Source organism: Brachyistius frenatus, unplaced genomic scaffold (assembly GCF_029030835.1).
Source record: "Brachyistius frenatus isolate BFR_SWC_R1_liver_20210118 unplaced genomic scaffold, ASM2903083v1 Contig_99, whole genome shotgun sequence".
Taxonomy (NCBI): Eukaryota; Metazoa; Chordata; class Actinopteri; family Embiotocidae; genus Brachyistius; species Brachyistius frenatus.
This window is the reverse complement of record NW_027210698.1, coordinates 696549-714348: the sequence shown is the minus strand read 5'-3', so window position 1 is coordinate 714348 and position 17800 is coordinate 696549. Positions and strand designations below refer to the sequence as shown.

At 41.5% G+C, this 17800-nt stretch overlaps 1 protein-coding gene across 4 annotated transcripts in view; it reads left to right on the top strand.

Annotated features, from left to right (window-relative positions):
- Window positions 1–10743, top strand: part of carmil3 (capping protein regulator and myosin 1 linker 3) — an 89290-nt gene extending 78547 nt beyond the window's left edge. The window contains exons 33-40 of one of the 4 annotated variants that reach the window (XM_069711350.1): window positions 1758–1877; window positions 3210–3375; window positions 4270–4639; window positions 5883–5986; window positions 6074–6275; window positions 7655–7726; window positions 8061–8180; window positions 10027–10743. In XM_069711350.1, coding sequence (XP_069567451.1) covers window positions 1758–1877; window positions 3210–3375; window positions 4270–4639; window positions 5883–5986; window positions 6074–6275; window positions 7655–7726; window positions 8061–8180; window positions 10027–10067 — 1195 coding nt within the window. In that variant the 3' untranslated portion in view covers window positions 10068–10743. Of the gene's footprint in view, window positions 1–1757; window positions 1878–3206; window positions 3376–4269; window positions 4640–5882; window positions 5987–6073; window positions 6276–7654; window positions 7727–7929; window positions 7987–8060; window positions 8181–10026 lie in introns of those variants that run through there. The other 3 variants (XM_069711351.1, XM_069711352.1, XM_069711353.1) reach the window with 3 other exon arrangements.
- Window positions 10744–17800: the final 7057 nt, after the last annotated feature.

Here is a 17800-nt window from a genome sequence, read left to right as displayed (position 1 = left end):
TTGGTGCAAATTAGAATTTGCTCTTCATCTGAACAATTCCAATGTTTCCGGTATTTCTGGGCAATTCTGACATTAATAGTGCCATGTCAATTAGTCACGGACTGAAACAGTGTATCCCAAAGCCTCAAACGCAGATGGAAATGGCTGCAAATTCTGGTGAATTTTTGCATTATTTTATTGTAATTATGTAATAGTTTTCTCACAATTGTCACATAAAAATGTCCTAAAAATGAAAATGTTTTCTCATTTACGTGATGCTAAGTTTCAATCTTGAGGTATGTATACAAGCATTTATAATTACAAGACAGTTTTATTCTCTGTGAATGTAATGAGATTCAATACTTATTCAATAGTTATTGAATAATCTGTCAAATTGACATTCTCTTCAAATGAACAGTATCCCATGTGTTCAAACTGGGCTGAATTGAATGATAGAAATCATCTGGCTTTTGAACATGGATCAGATTCATCTCATTTGAAGATGGGTTTTACTTTAGAGTGCGTGTAATGTATGTGAAAATACATAACCACTTATCAACCCAAAATACAGATTTGATTTATGAACCTACTTAATACAAGGATTCCTCCTGTATGCTACGGAAGTTCATCCACTATCACATGCATTTAAAACACTATTAAAGGTCCTTATCCGCAATGCTTTTGAACTCCTATGTTATGTATTATCAATGATGAGTGCTTCAGCATGCATCTTAAGCACTTGTGCACAGATATAGTGGATAGTTGCATTTACACAGAACAGAAGCATCGTTTGTAGCTGTATTTTTTTCAGTAACTAGAACATATTCCTTTATGTAGGCCACTGTGTATTATAAATTAAACCTTCTTGTGTACTGTTGCAGTACACTGTTCTGTTTTGTAACTAATTTTCCTCGAAACTGCACTGTGGCTACACAATCTGTATTAAAGACAGTTTATCTATAGCGAAGCACTTATATCATAACGGCATTGATTTCAGATGCATATACTAATTAGAATCAGCCGTATCGATCAGCGCGGTGGACAATCAACTGTCTGGAGTGCCAATCATTAAACCTGTAGTTGTGCGATCATGCCGTTTTCAATATATTTCTAGAAATTAAACTGAATAATTTAACCCCGACTAAAGTAGGTGTTTTGTTGTTGGTACTTGGCGTTAGAACTTACTCAAATATAATCAATAAAATTCCAACAGAGCATTGTTTTTGATGGTGTGGTCATCTGTCAGCTTAATCTTTTGGTTTTTGGGCCTGAAACTTGATGAACTATTTTGGTGTCCTCTTACAGGTTTAAGAAGGCAACTGCTTTTGGTGAAAAAGTTCATCAAACGCACAGCACATGAACAGCATGCAGATACGGCGTTAGGAACTAACCATTGAACATAGTGGACCATTTCGCAGCTGAAAAAAACCCTTTCATTGAGATGTTAACGGAGACCAAAACAAAGTTAAAAGGAGATCGAATATTGGATTTATATTGTCAGGTGGAAAGAAAATGAATCCAAATGAATGCTAATATTGCTCCATGTTTGATGAATGCATCATTACAGTAGATAGCAGTTTGCTAACACATTAGCCATACTGACATAAAAGCTAAATTCTCCGTCAGTGTTTGTATCTTGTTCCTTTTCAAACATTTTGGTTTTGAATGTCACCAAACCGAAATTTGAGTTGAACACAAGGTATTTAAATGTTGTATGAAAATTAATGTTACTATTAAACTAAATTATTCTCCTTTCTTTCTCTTCCTCTCCACTTCAGTCAGTTGTCATCCCTCCATCAGGCCCAATCACTGAGGAGGAAGAAAAGGCGCAGCGTTTTGTCCATTTTTTCCGGCTTTCGCAAGAACCGCAACTCCACCATCTCTAATCAGGACTCGGAGTGAGTGTGCAGCACAAGAGTCGAGTACAGGGAAGCATTGAAAGTAACGTTTAAGTGCACAGACCCTGAGAAGGAGATGGCTGTTAAATTAATCCAGCGCTGGGCATTAAAGCCACTTCGTAGCTTCATAAATATTTGAATGGAAGAAAATATTTCCCCATCTCCAACTGTTTTGCCTTTGCTTTGAATTTATGGCAGTGCATACATTTAAACTGCTGTTACATAATGGCACCATAGTTTAAAAAGTAGACAGCCTGTATCGCAAAGTGAAAAAAGTTGGCAAACTTATTTAAAAAAAAAAAATGAATTACAAAGATTAGCAGAGAGAGAAAAGCACTCAGCGGGGACACTTTGCAGACTTTACCTTTCAACTACGCAGCAGCACAAAACTGAGAGAACCAGCACTCAGTGAGAGCTACAGTTTGTGGTGTCCGCTCACAGGTGACGCCGTCCCCTCTGCTGGTTAACAACCTTGTAGCGGTGCAGGAAATTCACACATCACACGGAGGCCACGTTTCCCAGCAGTGTGAGGGACGAGAATGAAAGAAAAGATGAGTCATTTGAAGGCCGGCTGTACACAGAGATAGCTTTGTAAACAGTTTAACGTTTGTTTTTTTGGTGTTTTTTTTTGTAAAGTCTCACCCACAGATTGTTGCTAAGCAATCTAAGTGTTCCTGCACTCATTCGGCTGCTCTCTGCATCCATTTCTATTGTCTTTAAACAACAGCACAGTGCGTAACAGCGTCTGCTCTGTTGCACTTCCATTAACAGCAGCTTTTTTCAAACTGGTGGCGTGGAAAGCATATGCTATTTCAAATGAATTCAAAATCAGGATTATTAGATTCAATAAAAACACGCATGTAGGCCGGTTTTAAGGAAGGTTGGATCACCCAACACGGGCTGCTTTCTCACTGTAACTCACTTTCATTGATTTTTCTCAGGGAGAAAGTTGTGGATAGTCCCTGGTTCCTGGAGCTATTTTTGGTATCACCTCCATTGAGGATCCAAGTGAGCTGAGCCAATACAGTGCAGATCACTGATTGGTCGGAGAGAATCCTCACAATCACTGTGAAACCATCCTATGGTCAGTTGTCCAGATATTCCTCTGAAGAAGAAGATGAGGTCAGTTTCATGCAGTATTGAGGGTGTATTATCTGCAGTGGAAAATTAAATGCAAGAAAAGTACTTGCTACCAAAAGCGAGTAGGGTCCAGTAGAGTAGCGCCAGTACTGTGTGGAACTAGAGCTTTACTGACGTGTCCCACGGCCTCTCAAGTCAAGACTTGACTCATCCATGGAAATTCTGTTTCTTTTTCTGTCCCTGTCCCAGCAGCACCTCAGAGAACGTCTACTCTATGATTCAGCACCCTAAAGACGCCGGGAGGCCAGAAAGCGCTGTTCCTGGAGCCAACGGGACCATGTCTTCACCTCGGCCCACTCAGGGCGTACCTGTGCACGGGATGAGGGCTGCCAGCCCCCCCTGCCTCATCCAAAGACAGGTACAAAGTCACAGTCACTGTATGGAGACGACTCTTCAACTACAAATCTCAAATTTAAACTCACCGAATGCAAGCAGATACTGACCTCTATAGAGCAGCCGCCCTGGAGCTGTCAGAGATCCACTAACTGAGCTGTGCTTTAAAGGACAAGTGTGTTAAACTTCTGAAATGTTTTGGGACACATAATATTATTCTGCTATGAAATATATGGAATTCTGTGTCTTTATCATAACCACAGTTACTTTGTAGTACAATGCTGCATTCGACACCATGACATTGAATTTTTCAAAGCTTTGGTGAAGACAGAAATATAAAATACAAAGGTAGCATAATATTTTAAGATAAATTTAGAATTTAAATTACGTGCAAATATGTTACTATTTCAGTCCCATATCTTGCGTCTGCTTCCAGTCTAGTTCATACAGTAAGGTTGAGCACGGTGCCCTCAGCACCTGCAGTCCCACAGGACATGACACAGTGCAGAGCTGCTCGCTCTGCGCACCACCCTCTATTACCTTCCTTTTCTTTTCGCTGGATGTGTGTAGCTTGTCTGAGGTGTGGAGGACTGTATCGCCTGCTTTAAACCTGCGCTCAAACTCCACACAAACACACACACTCAGAAAAGCAAACGGATTTGGGCGACTCCTTTCAAAGCAGAGTCCTTGGATCCTACTAATCGTTGAGGGGATTTGTGGACATCCCCTGCAAAATGAGGGATAATTGAACTCTGCTATAATTGATTTCATGAGAATTATGAAATTAATTATAGGCTTCACCTTCATCATTATTACCAGCTGACCAGAGAGTTCATACAATTCATTACATTGTCAAAATGGAAGGAAATCCAAAATGTGACTACTTATCACTGTATCTCTGGTTTTTGTCGTGTTCCAGTCCACAGATCTGGTCAGCATGGTGTACAGCTGCATCGGGGCTGAAATCGAGGACTCGGACAGCAGCAGCACCTGTGACATGAAAGTGTCCGACCAAGATCCTGACATGTCGATCACCATCTCAGATGCTCCGACAGACACTCGGAGTAACGGCCACGTGGCGTCCTCCAAACAACAGACGGACAGACAGATGGAGACGGGCAGGCAGGAGAGGATTGTGCCACTGACAGACTCTCGAACCGAGATGGAAGAGGACGTGCAGAGCGGCGGTGGAGGAGGTGGAGGCATCGGGCAGAAGCCAGATCCTCCTCCACAGAGCACCAAGCCCAGTCTGGCTGTCATGAGGCAGAGACATCTGCAGGAGAGTTTAGGTACTGCAACTTAGACAGCAACAGCACTTCTGTTTCAGTATTTCACTGAAGAGGTGAATAAAGTGTAAAATACTGTAAAGATTTAGAATGCTTGATATAACTATGTGAAAAAAATTATAAAGAAACCTGTCTGGCTCTGTGTAAATATGCACTTTTTTCTAAACCACATTCTTTCTTAATGTGACCCCTGTATGACTTGTGATAATGTTATTTTAATGATGGATTGTCAAATCTACATGTGGTACAAACGCATATAATAATACTGCTTCACAGCGATTTTTGCATCACTGCTCTGTTTACAGCTCAATTAAATTTTACTTTTATAGTGTCAAATCCCACAATAAGTAATTTTAGTGCAGTTTACATAGTAACCTTCTACTAATAATTAATAGTTAAAAAAAATGTTGAGGAATAAATCTCAAAATAAGGTGTGTAAATATTTTCAACACTAACAAAAAGCAGTTAAAAACTTAGATTGAAATCTTTAAAAAAAACAAAAAAACATTTGTTCAAGCCGAGTCTGTCAAAGTGAGTTTAATGAGATGCAGTGATTTGACTGGCTCGGTCCCAAAGGTATGCTGCTCCTGCTACGGAGCCCTTTACAGAGAAAGAGACATTGTTAAGCGCCATCGTTAGTTTCATATCTACACTTTTTAATGAGCACAACCTCCTCAGTATTTTAGACCGCAGCCTGACTCAAAGGGAATGAAGAGATCGGTACAATAGCCAAAGGCCAGAGGCGATCGTGTCATAAAATCAATGTTAAAGTCTACAGGTTGACATGAAAAGTGGGGAGAAGGTGCAGGAATATATCCTCTGATTGAAAAGCTTCGTATGGACAGCAAAGAGGAGTGAATACAGGCTGCTGCTGTTTGCGTTTATTACCTGGACCATCAGTGACAGTTTATCAGCATAGAGGCATGCAGTAAACATGCTTAGATGTATTTATGCGTACACACGGGTGGTCAACACAATATGCATGTCATTTTTTGTCTCTTAAAAGGTGTAGCAAGCTCCTAACACAGAAAAGGAATACGAACCCAGTCCACGATCGTTGGTGGTTTGTTTGTTTACTCTGTCCCTCCTGGTCCTTGTTTTCAGTCCCCTGAGCCAAAGACTTGTATTGTCCAAGTGCACCTGAAATGTGCTTTCCTGCTTATTGTCAGCGTTGCTGCTTCAGGGCTTTTTAATTTACAAGGTTTGGACGGCTCATTTTGATGATGTGTTGACTGTGTGTCACCAGAAGAGGCGGGGAGGCTGGAGGGAGAAGGAGACAGTGAAAAAAGACGTGAAGAGAAGCCGAGAGGCCGAGGACCGGAGGGACAACGTCCTCTCATTCCCAACAAGGTGTGTTTATTGTAGGTACTAACGGACAGAAGAAAAGAGAACACATTTGTTAGTAAGACTGTGATAAATACTGCTCTCCTCCATCAGCCCAGCCTAGACCTCTCTCGAGACAAGATCTCTCCGGAGAAAACCTCACCTGTCACACCAGGAGAGGAACAAACCAATGACCAGAGGAGTTTACCTCCTGCTCAGCCCATCATCGAAGACGAGGGGACGGCTGAGAGGAGGAGCCCATCAGCAGCTGCCAAGCCTGGGACAGAAGCAGCAGATCCTGCCCTCATCTGCCACGGTACTGTAACTGTTTACTGTAAATTCAAGTTACAAAGTGCTTCACATAAAAAAAGCCATTAAAACAAAACAACAAGTGAATTCTAACAAGCCTTAACAACACAAGACCCAACAACGCAATGATTGTATAAAACAAATTAAAACGGTATAAAAGAAATAAGTTGATCAATAAAATCAACTTAAATCAGCAAAGGCTCTTCAATAAAACTGTTTTAAGAAGAGATTTGAATGATGTCTCGGTAGACCTTATTTCCTCAGGCAGCTCGTTCCAAATACCAGCAGCGATATGAAATTACAAGAGTTGTTCAAAATTCTTCAGAAAAAATGATGGATTTGAAGTGGAAAAACTATCTTTTTAAGGTGGGCCTAGCTGTTGTATAGGTAATGAATAGTGTCGTAAACGTACGCTCCTCTTTCTTTGAAACGGACACAGAAAGCAAATTCCTCTCTCTGTGTGCGTTCAGTACAGCATCTGAATGAATACAGTGGAAACTGGGCATCCCACAATACCTGAAATGAAAAAAATTGTGATGGCTTATTATTCATGGTGAGAAAAATCAAACTCCTTTGGAAAAGATGAAACGTAACATGAAATTGTTAGCTGCAAAGTATTCGTGTTCCGTGTGAAAGAATTCATAAGAAAAACAAGAGAACAAACAAAAGAGAAACGCCCCCCCGGTGTGTTAAGGCCTTACAGGCCTGGGACACTGGAGCGTGTGCGTTGCGTGTCCGACACTGCAAAGTTGCCGCTTGCTTGCGTGTGTGTCTCCACACTCGCCGTGTGTCTCCTGGCCGCTATTGCCTGCTCTATCGGCGTTTCCCTTCAATAATGGCCGTCATTATTGAATACTCGAGGTCTGAAGAGTGAAGAGTTGTAACCAAAAAGCCAGCACGTGTTTTTTGTTTAACCTCGTTCAGAGAGAAAACGAAGACACGCATGAGCACCCACACCGACATCGAGAGAGGGAGAGAGGACCGGAGAACGCTGCCCATCACCTGCTGTATTATCACCATCATATAATTACAGCATTACATTAGGTTTCTGCCATGATGTGATCACACGTGTGCACGTGATCACGCATCTTTCCCCTCGTCTGTTTTTGCTATGAAGCGCGCGCGGCATGTAAAAACGAGGCATTGGGTCTATTCTGTAGATGAGGCATCACACTCTGGCCTGAGAAACACATCTCCTGGCCATTATATTTCTAAACAGTCATATTAATTGTTAACACGGATATCCAAGTTCTACTTGTTAAATTCAACTTTTAAAGGTAACATCTCCAGCAGAAACAGTATGTTGTTGATGATGTTAGTGAGGCCACATAGACAGGATGAGATGCAAATGATGATTGTGATTGTTCCACCACCAACAACAACCAGACGAGGAAGGAGGCCATAATGGATTTCCAGCACCATCACATCACACCAGGAAGTCCAACTCATTTGACATAGGTACTGTATGTCTAAGTGTGTTTGCACCTGCACCCCTGCTCCTGTGTTTTGAGATACTGTACAGTATCTCTACTGTTGCTATACATGGATCTTGGTGTTTTTGTTGATAATTCATAACAAATGGATCAACACCTTTGTTATAAATTATTTTTTATCAAATAAAACCAGCGTCTCTTATTATCTTTTTTTGATGTGCTCCCAAGCCTGGAGATGGTGCTGGCTGTGAACCGTGTTACTGCTTTATCCCACATCCCCCCCCCTTTTTTTTATTTTTTATTTTTTTTTGAGTTCCCACACCCCCACTGTGTGTGTGTCTCATGCCATTTCCCCTCAGGCATGAAGCGGGACAGCCCTTACGATCTGAAGAGGTCTTCAGATCGCAGATTCCCTGTGACAAAGCCCTGTTTCCCCCAGTACAGAAACAGATCTCTGGACTGCCCTGCTGGGACCAGGTGTATGTATCTGTTTCACTTCCTGCAAATATGTGTGGTATGACAGAAACATTTTTGCACAATTTATTGCTCTGCAAAAATTGTTTAAAATTGATTTTCTCTCGGATAGGATTTTTATTAGACTAATGAGGTAGTTTTAGTTTTTTTCATTACACTGAACGTGGATGAGTCATACCCTACATATTGAATGCATGCTTATTCCACTATTTGAAAAATGGCCGACCTCAGAATGGGATCAGAAAACGTCATTTCAAGATGTAATTTGGCTGTTTTCCAGATCTGTCTCACTGCAGCTGACATTTCCTGGATAAATGTGCTATTAGAGGAGAACTTCACCATTTTTTTAAATAAGGATCTTTTATCTCCTACTTTAATTGGAGCATATTCTTTCTTTCTTTCTTTCTTTTTTGTGATACCAAGTTCTATTATCGTGATAATTGGCTGACAGGTTTTGCTGATCACTTCATCATCACTTCTTACGTGGAAAAGTGTGGCTCTGAAGATGAAAACCCTGGGGCAGTAGAAATTCAAGGGTCTCTAATGACATGGCAAAACCACTGCCAATTACCTCTGTAATACAGAGCTATGTATCTAAAATCTGCTGCAGGGGACTCAATTACCATCACTGTGAGAATGATAAAAGGCTCCACATGTCACAAATGGTGGCATAAAAGGCAGCTATATAGAATGTGTGAGGCCTAAGTGATCCTCTGACTTGTCTGGTTGAATTAAGGGAGGCAGAAACCTCAAGCAGAGACTCGACATTCAGGACAATTGGCACAATTTCATGTTTGTGTTTCCTGTAAACACCGAAATCTTAATATCAGAGCTTCACAGAGTGTGTGAGAAGGATTGTTTCTGTTTGTGGTGAATCGTATCTGATCCTAACTTTGAGTTTGTCAAACTTAAAGCTGCATCAGTTGCTTTTTTTTTTTTTAGTTGTTGTTGTTGCTACTTACAAGTTAAAAACACGTTTGACATGTTCTCAGCTTGTAAAAATGAAATTTCGAGCGTGTTTGCAAACTGTTTACACATCCAGCAGGCAGCATTTTTACTGCTCCAGCCATCTGCTGCAATTGAAAACAGGGTTGTGGAAAGTAAAGGATCTTCAAACTTAATTCACAGAAACGTTCCAATTATAACCTGCAATCACAGATTTTGGCCACTTGAGGGCAGCAGAAACAAGCGCGGAACACAACACTGACACTTTATTATCAGCATACAGTACTTAGAATGGAATTCCTTTCATTGTCATTGCACAGAGTGCAACACAACGAGAATAAATTCAAATTAGTGCAAACACAGACAAAAAAAATTAAATATATATAAGTAAACAAATATAACAATATGAGTGTATATGCTGTAAAGTCCTGTAAAAACAGTAGCGGAGCTGAGGTATTGTAAATGTGGTGATATTTTTGTGATCTACAGTATTTAAGTAGTGCAGTTATTAATAATTTGCACACCTAGCAGATAAACATCAACATTTATTTGGCGTTCAACTAAAGATAATATAGAGTAATATCTTTCCAGTATGTTTTCCTCTTCACCAGCTCCTGTTTTTTTTAATAGCTGAATGCTGCACACAGTTCACCAGGTTTTCGGTGCCACTTTGCAGCCGAAAACAAAGTTGATTTAAAAGTGGAGTTTGTTGGCTGTAAAACCAAAACAATGAGCGAAAGCACAAAAATAGTTCCATAAGACTGAGGGGATGCAGGTTTGGGTCATAATTATCCATCAAAGTTGAACCCTTTTGTCCTGCACGTGACAATTTGACCCACTGTGTACATGAATATTGAATGAGCGCTTCTTTAAAGCCATGTACTCACGTTACATTTGCTCCTTCAGGTTATGAAAGCCCCCAGCTTGGTAACAGAGACGCTTTATGACGTTACCTGCGGACCAGGAGAAGTTTGCTGGGAAGAAACGACTGGAACAAAGAGGACTGGAGAGAGACTAGCTTTTAAAATTGTGTGGACTCACCCGAAAGCAGCTTCTTTTTCTTCTTTTAATCCATGCAAACATTTGTTGCTGAAAATGCATGTACTGTATGCTTTATTTTTAACTGCTTGCACTTGTTATGGGTTTTCTCAGGCATAAGGGAAACTCGATTTTTCATGCAAGCACACAGTACTTTCAGTGTCTCTCCAGAATGCTCATGAACTGTTTTATGCATTCGTGCAAAATCATTTATTATTGAACTATGTCTTTTCATCCCCTCCCTGTCTTTTACTGTGACTACTAAAAGTGAATTTGTACTGTATTTATTCTAATGGGATGTATATAATTAATATAAAACTGCACTAACCATCGTGGTAACTCTACCAGTTAACAATCATGTTTTTATTTGTGATAATATATCATCTGATAACTGTGTTTGTAAGTATGCTTTTTGGTGTATGCTGACGTTGATGAGTGAGAACTGTGTTACCATGCACTTAGCATTCCCATCTCTTCAAGAGTATTTAAATCGGTAAGATCGTTTAAATCTGATTTTGCGAGCCTGAAAATGAGTATATTTTCTAAAAATGCTTCTATGAATCAGAATAAATAAAATGGACTTTGCAGAAGGAAGTGGAAAATTACATTTATGATGCATTATGTACATATCATGTTATAATATGAGTAACATTCATTTCCTAAAAATTCTTTCCATCCAATGTTTATTGAAATATTTAGCCACGGGAAGCCAAATATAGGCCGACTCTATCCAAAGTTTTCCAAAGTCCTCCGAGCCCACGCATCTCAACAGCTCACCATTCAACACGTTGTGTCCCGTTTGTTTAAGCCGTGCTAAAACGGGGGGAAACTGTGCTTTGTGGTTTCACAAGGGGGTTAATTGCCAGACTGTTTCTTCAGTGTCACCAGTAGAGTTGGTGACACTGTTGTCATCGTGATGTTGCAATGTAACCAGCGAGACTTGAGGCGATCTGTTTTCACCCATTTCATGTCTTTGTGTTTGGCTAAGCTCGAGCTGCTCGATTTCATATCCATATTTAACTGAAGCCCCAAGTTCACGAGTTGTGACGTGTTTAATGACTTAAATGGTGGCGGCTATGGAAGTTCAGTTTTTGTTGGATGTTAAGCTGATATATTATGATTTTAGCCATGTAGTTTTTTTTTTCATAATTTAGATAGTGTCTGAAGAAAATATTGATGTTCTCAACGGCCTCGTCTTTTCCCTCTGTCATTGTGTATTTCCTGCATTACGTTACCCACCTGTTAGCTCGCTGAATTGTTAGCCTGTGTGGCTTCTAGGCGCCTTCCACTTTGCATGTTCTTACGACCTGAACGCCAAGTATGCGGTGCGCACGACTCCCCATGTCGTAACCACAAGCTCACGAGTTCCATCAATCTCTCTTCCAAATACTTGACACCAACTGCATTTTGGGAAATGTAGTAGCCAGCATTTGTTGGAATCTTACCAAAACACAGCTGAAAGTTGGGATATTGCAACACTTTAATGGATTCAGTTTTAGCATTATTGTTTAAATCTGTGTCTTGGGAGTATTCTGACTTTATTAAAGGCACTGCTTAATTATGTGTAGCACCCCTTTAAAAGGCAGAAACATTTATCATAATCAATAAGAACACAGAACAAAAAAAAAGACAAGAGAAAGTAAGACAAATTTTCATATACTCAACACACTATCGAAAAGGGGCTCATTTAAGTAGACGGTGATATAGATTATGACTCATTTTTGTATTATTCCTTGGTGTTTCCGCTCCTTAGCAGCAGATGGCAGCAGAGACTGAGTGCTCCTCTGGCCTGAAACCTGCCAGCTCACAGTTCCATTGACACTGCCAAGTAATAATGCTCTGTAATTACCATAATCATGGATCCTAGATGAGCTCAGTTAATTAAGGCAGAATATGAGTGACCGTCCAGTAGTTGTGATGTTGATTTTTGCAGATGAGATTATTTGAAGGTCTAGAAGAGAATGTGAGCAAGATCAGTATTTAATTAACAGTATAAACATGCTCCACATTAAATGCTCTTGTTTGTGGCATGCAAATCACAGATAAGGCCGGTGTCTGTGTTGCTTTCTCGTAAACAATTCGTCAGTTTTTTTTCCAGACAATGACGAGTCTGTTTGTCTCGTGACAGTGAGAAGCTCTTTAATTCCCTCTGTGCTGTCACCTGATCTGCCACACTGCCAGAACCGATCATGGCCAGGAGTGTCGGATGCACAGTCAAGGGGATCACCGGATAAGCTTGGTTAATTCTCTCTCCGACTTTCCATCTGCGCAGAGTCCCACACACCATATGCTCTGCTGAATGTTTCATCACGGTGTGTTTAAAACCTACACAGTACACACACTCAACCACAATGTAACAGAAACTATGCATTATCATCTGAGGGTGCTCAAGCTCATTCACATCGATGTGTATCAGATGGTGTTTGGTTTGCGTTCACTCAATCTGCATGTGTGTGTGTAACCTTGTTCATTCATCTCTGTCTGCGGTGTTTGTGGAGAGGTGTGTGTCGCATGTGCTCCGCACCAGCAGATGGGTCAGCAGCAAGCCTTTTGACTCGCTGCGTCAACAGTGGGAGGCTGGTGATGAGTTTAATACGAGCCAGCGTGCTTCAGCGTGCACCCACTGAGCAGCACAAAAACAGGTACCACGGCCTGACGAAGGAAGCCTTGGTAAGAAAGGACTGAAGGTCTTGGTTAGGTTTCTGTGTTAGGTGATATAATAACAGCTGACCAAGGCAAAAGATTACAGCTTAATGTCTGAGCCCATGCATTGGCTTTGGCGTGGGATAGTTTAATAGAAAACAGTGCATTGTGTACATTTTCTCCATACAGACACCTAAACACTCTTAACTGCACCCACACAAACGGTGTGTATTTAATTTGATCAGGCTAATGACCAAACATGTAAACAAACCAGCTATATTTGATGATTCGTTCATCCCATATGCCAGACCTTCAAATTGTGGCTATTATGATGCACAAGCTGGCTCACGTACGATTGAGGGACTGATATTGTCTGTGGTAATATTGTGAGCACAAAAAGAGTAAAGCTGATTTTTATCTTTTTTTTTAGTTGGCAGCTTTTCTTTTTTTCATTTTCTTCCAGCGGTTGTTGCTGAAAAAAACAAAAAACAAGCCTGAAGTCAAGCAGGGCGGCCGCGGCTTTATTAAGAGCTGGTAAAAGAAGTGACTCAGGTGTGTAACGGTTTTAGTGCAGTTAGTGGAGGGATGTTTGTCCTGTGACTGCACTGTGGAAAACAAAAAACTGTTCGCTGCTCATTCTGCTTTAACATTCTGCTTTTAGATATTTTAAGGTTTACCTGGACTGCTTGTTGCTGAGTGTTTCCAGACCCAAATTCATTATGTGGATTTACGGTTCTGGCCACGCTCCTCAGGGAATCTTTTCCAGTCTTTGCATCGTAATGAGTGTAGACCTCAGGTTAATTTTCAAAATACTGGAGCATTTTTTTTTTTTTTTAACTAATCAGCATTGACAATCATATTCGCCAAGAATCTAAGACCGCTGCAATTACGTTTAGAAAAAAACTTTTGACTTCAACTTCATGGCACTTGGCCACCCACACTGGCCACTGATTGCTCTGCCCTTCAGAGTGGGTGAGCAAACGTTAATACGGAGAGGGTTTCCAGACAATAATCACAGCGAGGAAAACTGAAGCTGTGATCAATAGTCTGAAGAAGCCACGACTGCTTGCTTTCAACCTTGAAAGGTACCTTAAAATGTCATAAGTTCAATTTGTCTGTTTGGAAATCTGTGAAAGCAGCAAACCCTCGTATTTTCACAGCAGGGAGCCTCACATGTTCAATGAATCAGTGAACAAACTTTGTTTTCAGTCAACTGATCAATTTATCAAGTGTTTTATCTTGATGCCACCTGTTTTGTTGCTACCTTTATGATAAACGCACCTGGTGTGGACAAAATAGTGAAAACGCCTCACAAAAATGAGAAAAGAAGTCTCAAGTATTCAAATTTAAATTCTAGATTGTAGTTACTATAAACTAATCATCATGTTATGTTAGCTCTAAAAAAAAAATAAAAAAATAAAAAAGCAACTCACTTTTCTGGTGGCTCTTCTTTTACTTTTTTCCCTCTTTGTAACGGAGAGCCACGCACAGTGGACTGGGCCATTGTTTACTCTCGTGATCAGCTGATCGCGCTGAGTAGACCTCTACTGCTGCTGCCCGGAGCGAGGCCTGAAATCCCGGACGAACTTCGGAGAAGACGTCGGGGTTGCAGAGTTGGAGCAAAACTGAAGGTGAAGAGGAGGAAATATAAACCATCGGTACCAGCGGTTTTAATGGCGAGCGGGAATACCGGGAGTGCAGCATCATGTGTTTCACCGAGACATGGCTGCACTCACATTTCCCGGACCACAGCGCGGCCGTACCCGGCTTCAGGACCGTTTGGGCGGACAGGGACGTTGTTCGGAGCGGCAAGAGGAAAGGTGGAGGGATTGCAGTCTATGTGAACGAGGGGTGGTGCAATCCCGACCATGTGTGTGTGTGAAGGAACGTTTCTGTAGCCCGGACATTGAACTTCTAGCCGTGGGGATGCGCCCTTATTATTTGCCGAGGGAGTTCTCGTCCGCCATCGTTGTCGCTGCGAGCTCAGGAGAGTGCAGCGCGACCTGAAGGAGAAGCTGAGAGAGTGCAAGGACTCCTACAGGAGGAAGCTGGAGGCCAAACTCCAGCAGAACAACATGAGGGAGGTGTGGACCGATGAAGTATGAAGGAAATTACTGGCTTCAAGGTTGGAGGGAGACAACCAGAGGGCTCCCTGGAGGGGAACAATGAGATAAACTGTTTCTTCAACAGGTTTACTTCACCGCCCTCATCTGTCTCCTCCACACCTCACACCTCCCAAACACCTCCACTGCCTTGCCCCCTCCCCCGTCTGTCCCCCTGGTGAGCTGCATGGACACAGAGTCCTCACAGCAGAGCACGTTCTCCAATAGACTCCTCCAGCTCCGCTGTCACAAGGGCAGATACAGGAGATCATTCCAGATACAGGAGATCATTCCTGATACAGGAGATCGTTCCTGATACAGGAGATCATTCCTGATACAGGAGATCATTCCTGATACAGGAGATCATTCCTGATACAGGAGATCATTCCAGATACAGGAGATCGTTCCTGATACAGGAGATCGTTCCTGATACAGGAGATCGTTCCAGATACAGGAGATCGTTCCTGATACAGGAGATCGTTCCTGATACAGGAGATCGTTCCTGATACAGGAGATCGTTCCTGATACAGGAGATCGTTCCTGATACAGGAGATCGTTCCTGATACAGGAGATCATTCCTGATACAGGAGATCGTTCCAGCCCACTGCAATAAGACTGTACAATAACTCACCTCTGGCAAAATCCATCACACAACAATAACACCGTTGGTTGTCTGTTTTCTTGTTTGTTTAAATCTTTTCACTATTGTTTAGTTAGTTTTAATTTAATGATTCCATTTTATTTTATTCTATTTGTTGTATATACTGTGCATTTTTATATTTTATATTTTACTGTTGTTGTATTGCTTTCCTGTACCTATAATGCTGCTGTAGCGAAAAAAAAATTAACTTTGCAGGATTAATAAAGTAACTATCTATCTATCTATCTATCTATCTATCTATCTATCTATCTATCTATCTATCTATCTATCTATCTATCTATCTATCTATCTATCTATCTATCTATCTATCTATCTATCTATCTATCTATCTATCTATCTGTCTATCTGTCTATGTCTGTCTATCCATCCATCCATCCATCCATCATCCATCCATCCATCCATCCATCCAGTGTGCAGTGTGCAGTATGGATTTAAGACATGGTAACAGTTTAAAAAGTCAGGCTGGAGCCTTTGTCAACCACAGAGCTGGAGAGCTCCAGCAAAAAGGACTTTGACATGAAGACTAGATATAAAACAGTCTGAATTAGCAGATAAAATCAATATATAACATCTCAAAAGAGAGCAAATCCTCAGAAACGGAGCCTCCAAGTCAAAATATATGACAAAGACAAACCGACACAGTAAAAGTAAGTTGAGGTTTGAAGGAAAATACTAAGTAAACCGGAGAGCCTATAAACTTTACTGTTACCTCTGCCATGACTCAAGTTAACACCTTTATTCCTCCTCAAAACAAATGAACGTGACGCCACAGAGCGCCACACACTTGACGGATTCCTCTGGCTCCATCCTGAACTCTGCACAACTTGGACATCTCCCACCGACGCAGCTGTCGCTGTGTTTTTCCTCTCAGGTTCATAAAAAGCTTCTATTCACATTGGCTCCATCTTTACGATCTGAGGAGGCGCATTTGACACTTTCCACGCAGGTCTTGGTGGAGACAGTCATTCATCCTCGCTCCATCCTCCTTCATGCCTGCATCTGCCTTGCTCCGAATGCTCTCTCACCCCGCGCTCCTCCATACCTATTTGTTTTCCCTGACAACAATGGAGTCTCATAATACCCACCGCCAACAATTAGTGGAGATAAAAGCCGTGTGTGCTTATCTAGGTGTGCATCCACTCGCGTAGGTGTTTACCTGCGTTTCATTGCGCTTCTGTTTAGGTTTTTGTGTGTGTGTGTGTGTGTGTGTGTGTGTGTGTGTGTGTGTGTGTGTGTGTGTGTGTGTGTGTGTGTGTGTGTGTGTGTGTGTGTGTGTGTGTGTGTGTGTGTGTGTGTGTGTGTGTGTGGTGTGGAAAAGAAAGCGATAGTGAGGTCATTGTTAGAGGAGATGAGGCAGAGTTACGTTTAGTGGGAGTGAGATATTTTGTAGATAACAAATGACTGGATGGAGAGAGGCCAGCTGAGGTAACCGAAGCCGCAGACGGGAGCTGAATTTACAGACTGAAAGCACAGAGGTTGTACACTGAAGATGCACCACACGGCCAAAAGTACAGTACAATACAATACAGTACACTATGGATCATTTTTATCTACAGTATGCTCACTTTGTTAGTTTACACATCAGTCTCTCAGTTTGGTCAGTCTTCCACTTTAGTCCAAACTGAAAAATCCTAACAACTTTTTGATGAATTGCTCAATGAGGTTTGGTCCATATATTCATGGTCTCCAGAGGATGAAGCCTTATAAATGCTGACTCTTCATGTGGCTCCATCAGGTCAGAATTTTAACCAATCAGACGTGCCTGAGCTGTACTTTGTGATTCCTGCTAATTAGTAAATGTTAGCAAGTACACAAGTACTCACACCAACACAGAGGAGAGAGAGAAGGAGGGCGAGTGCAGTGAAGAAAACCCCGCCCCTCACCTGGTGGAGTGTCTACATGATATAATTGGACTCTATACTGTGTTTCTGCCATGATTATACCGTACAAATCTGATCACAGATCGTTTCCCTGTGTATTTTAGCTGGGAACCGCATGCGGCTCGCGTGAAAAATAGACATCGGGTGTATTTTATAATGACGTGATGCACTTAGCGGGCAGTGTAGATGCTCTCATTCATTAACATGGACACCGAAATGAATTGACGCCACGCGGCAACAGGTAACGCACACGCAATGATGCAGCCAGTGTGTTCCCGGCTTAATTCAGCATGTGCAGTGGGACGATAGATTGTATATAAAAATGGACCTAGTCTGAAAAGTAAAGCCATTGTGGA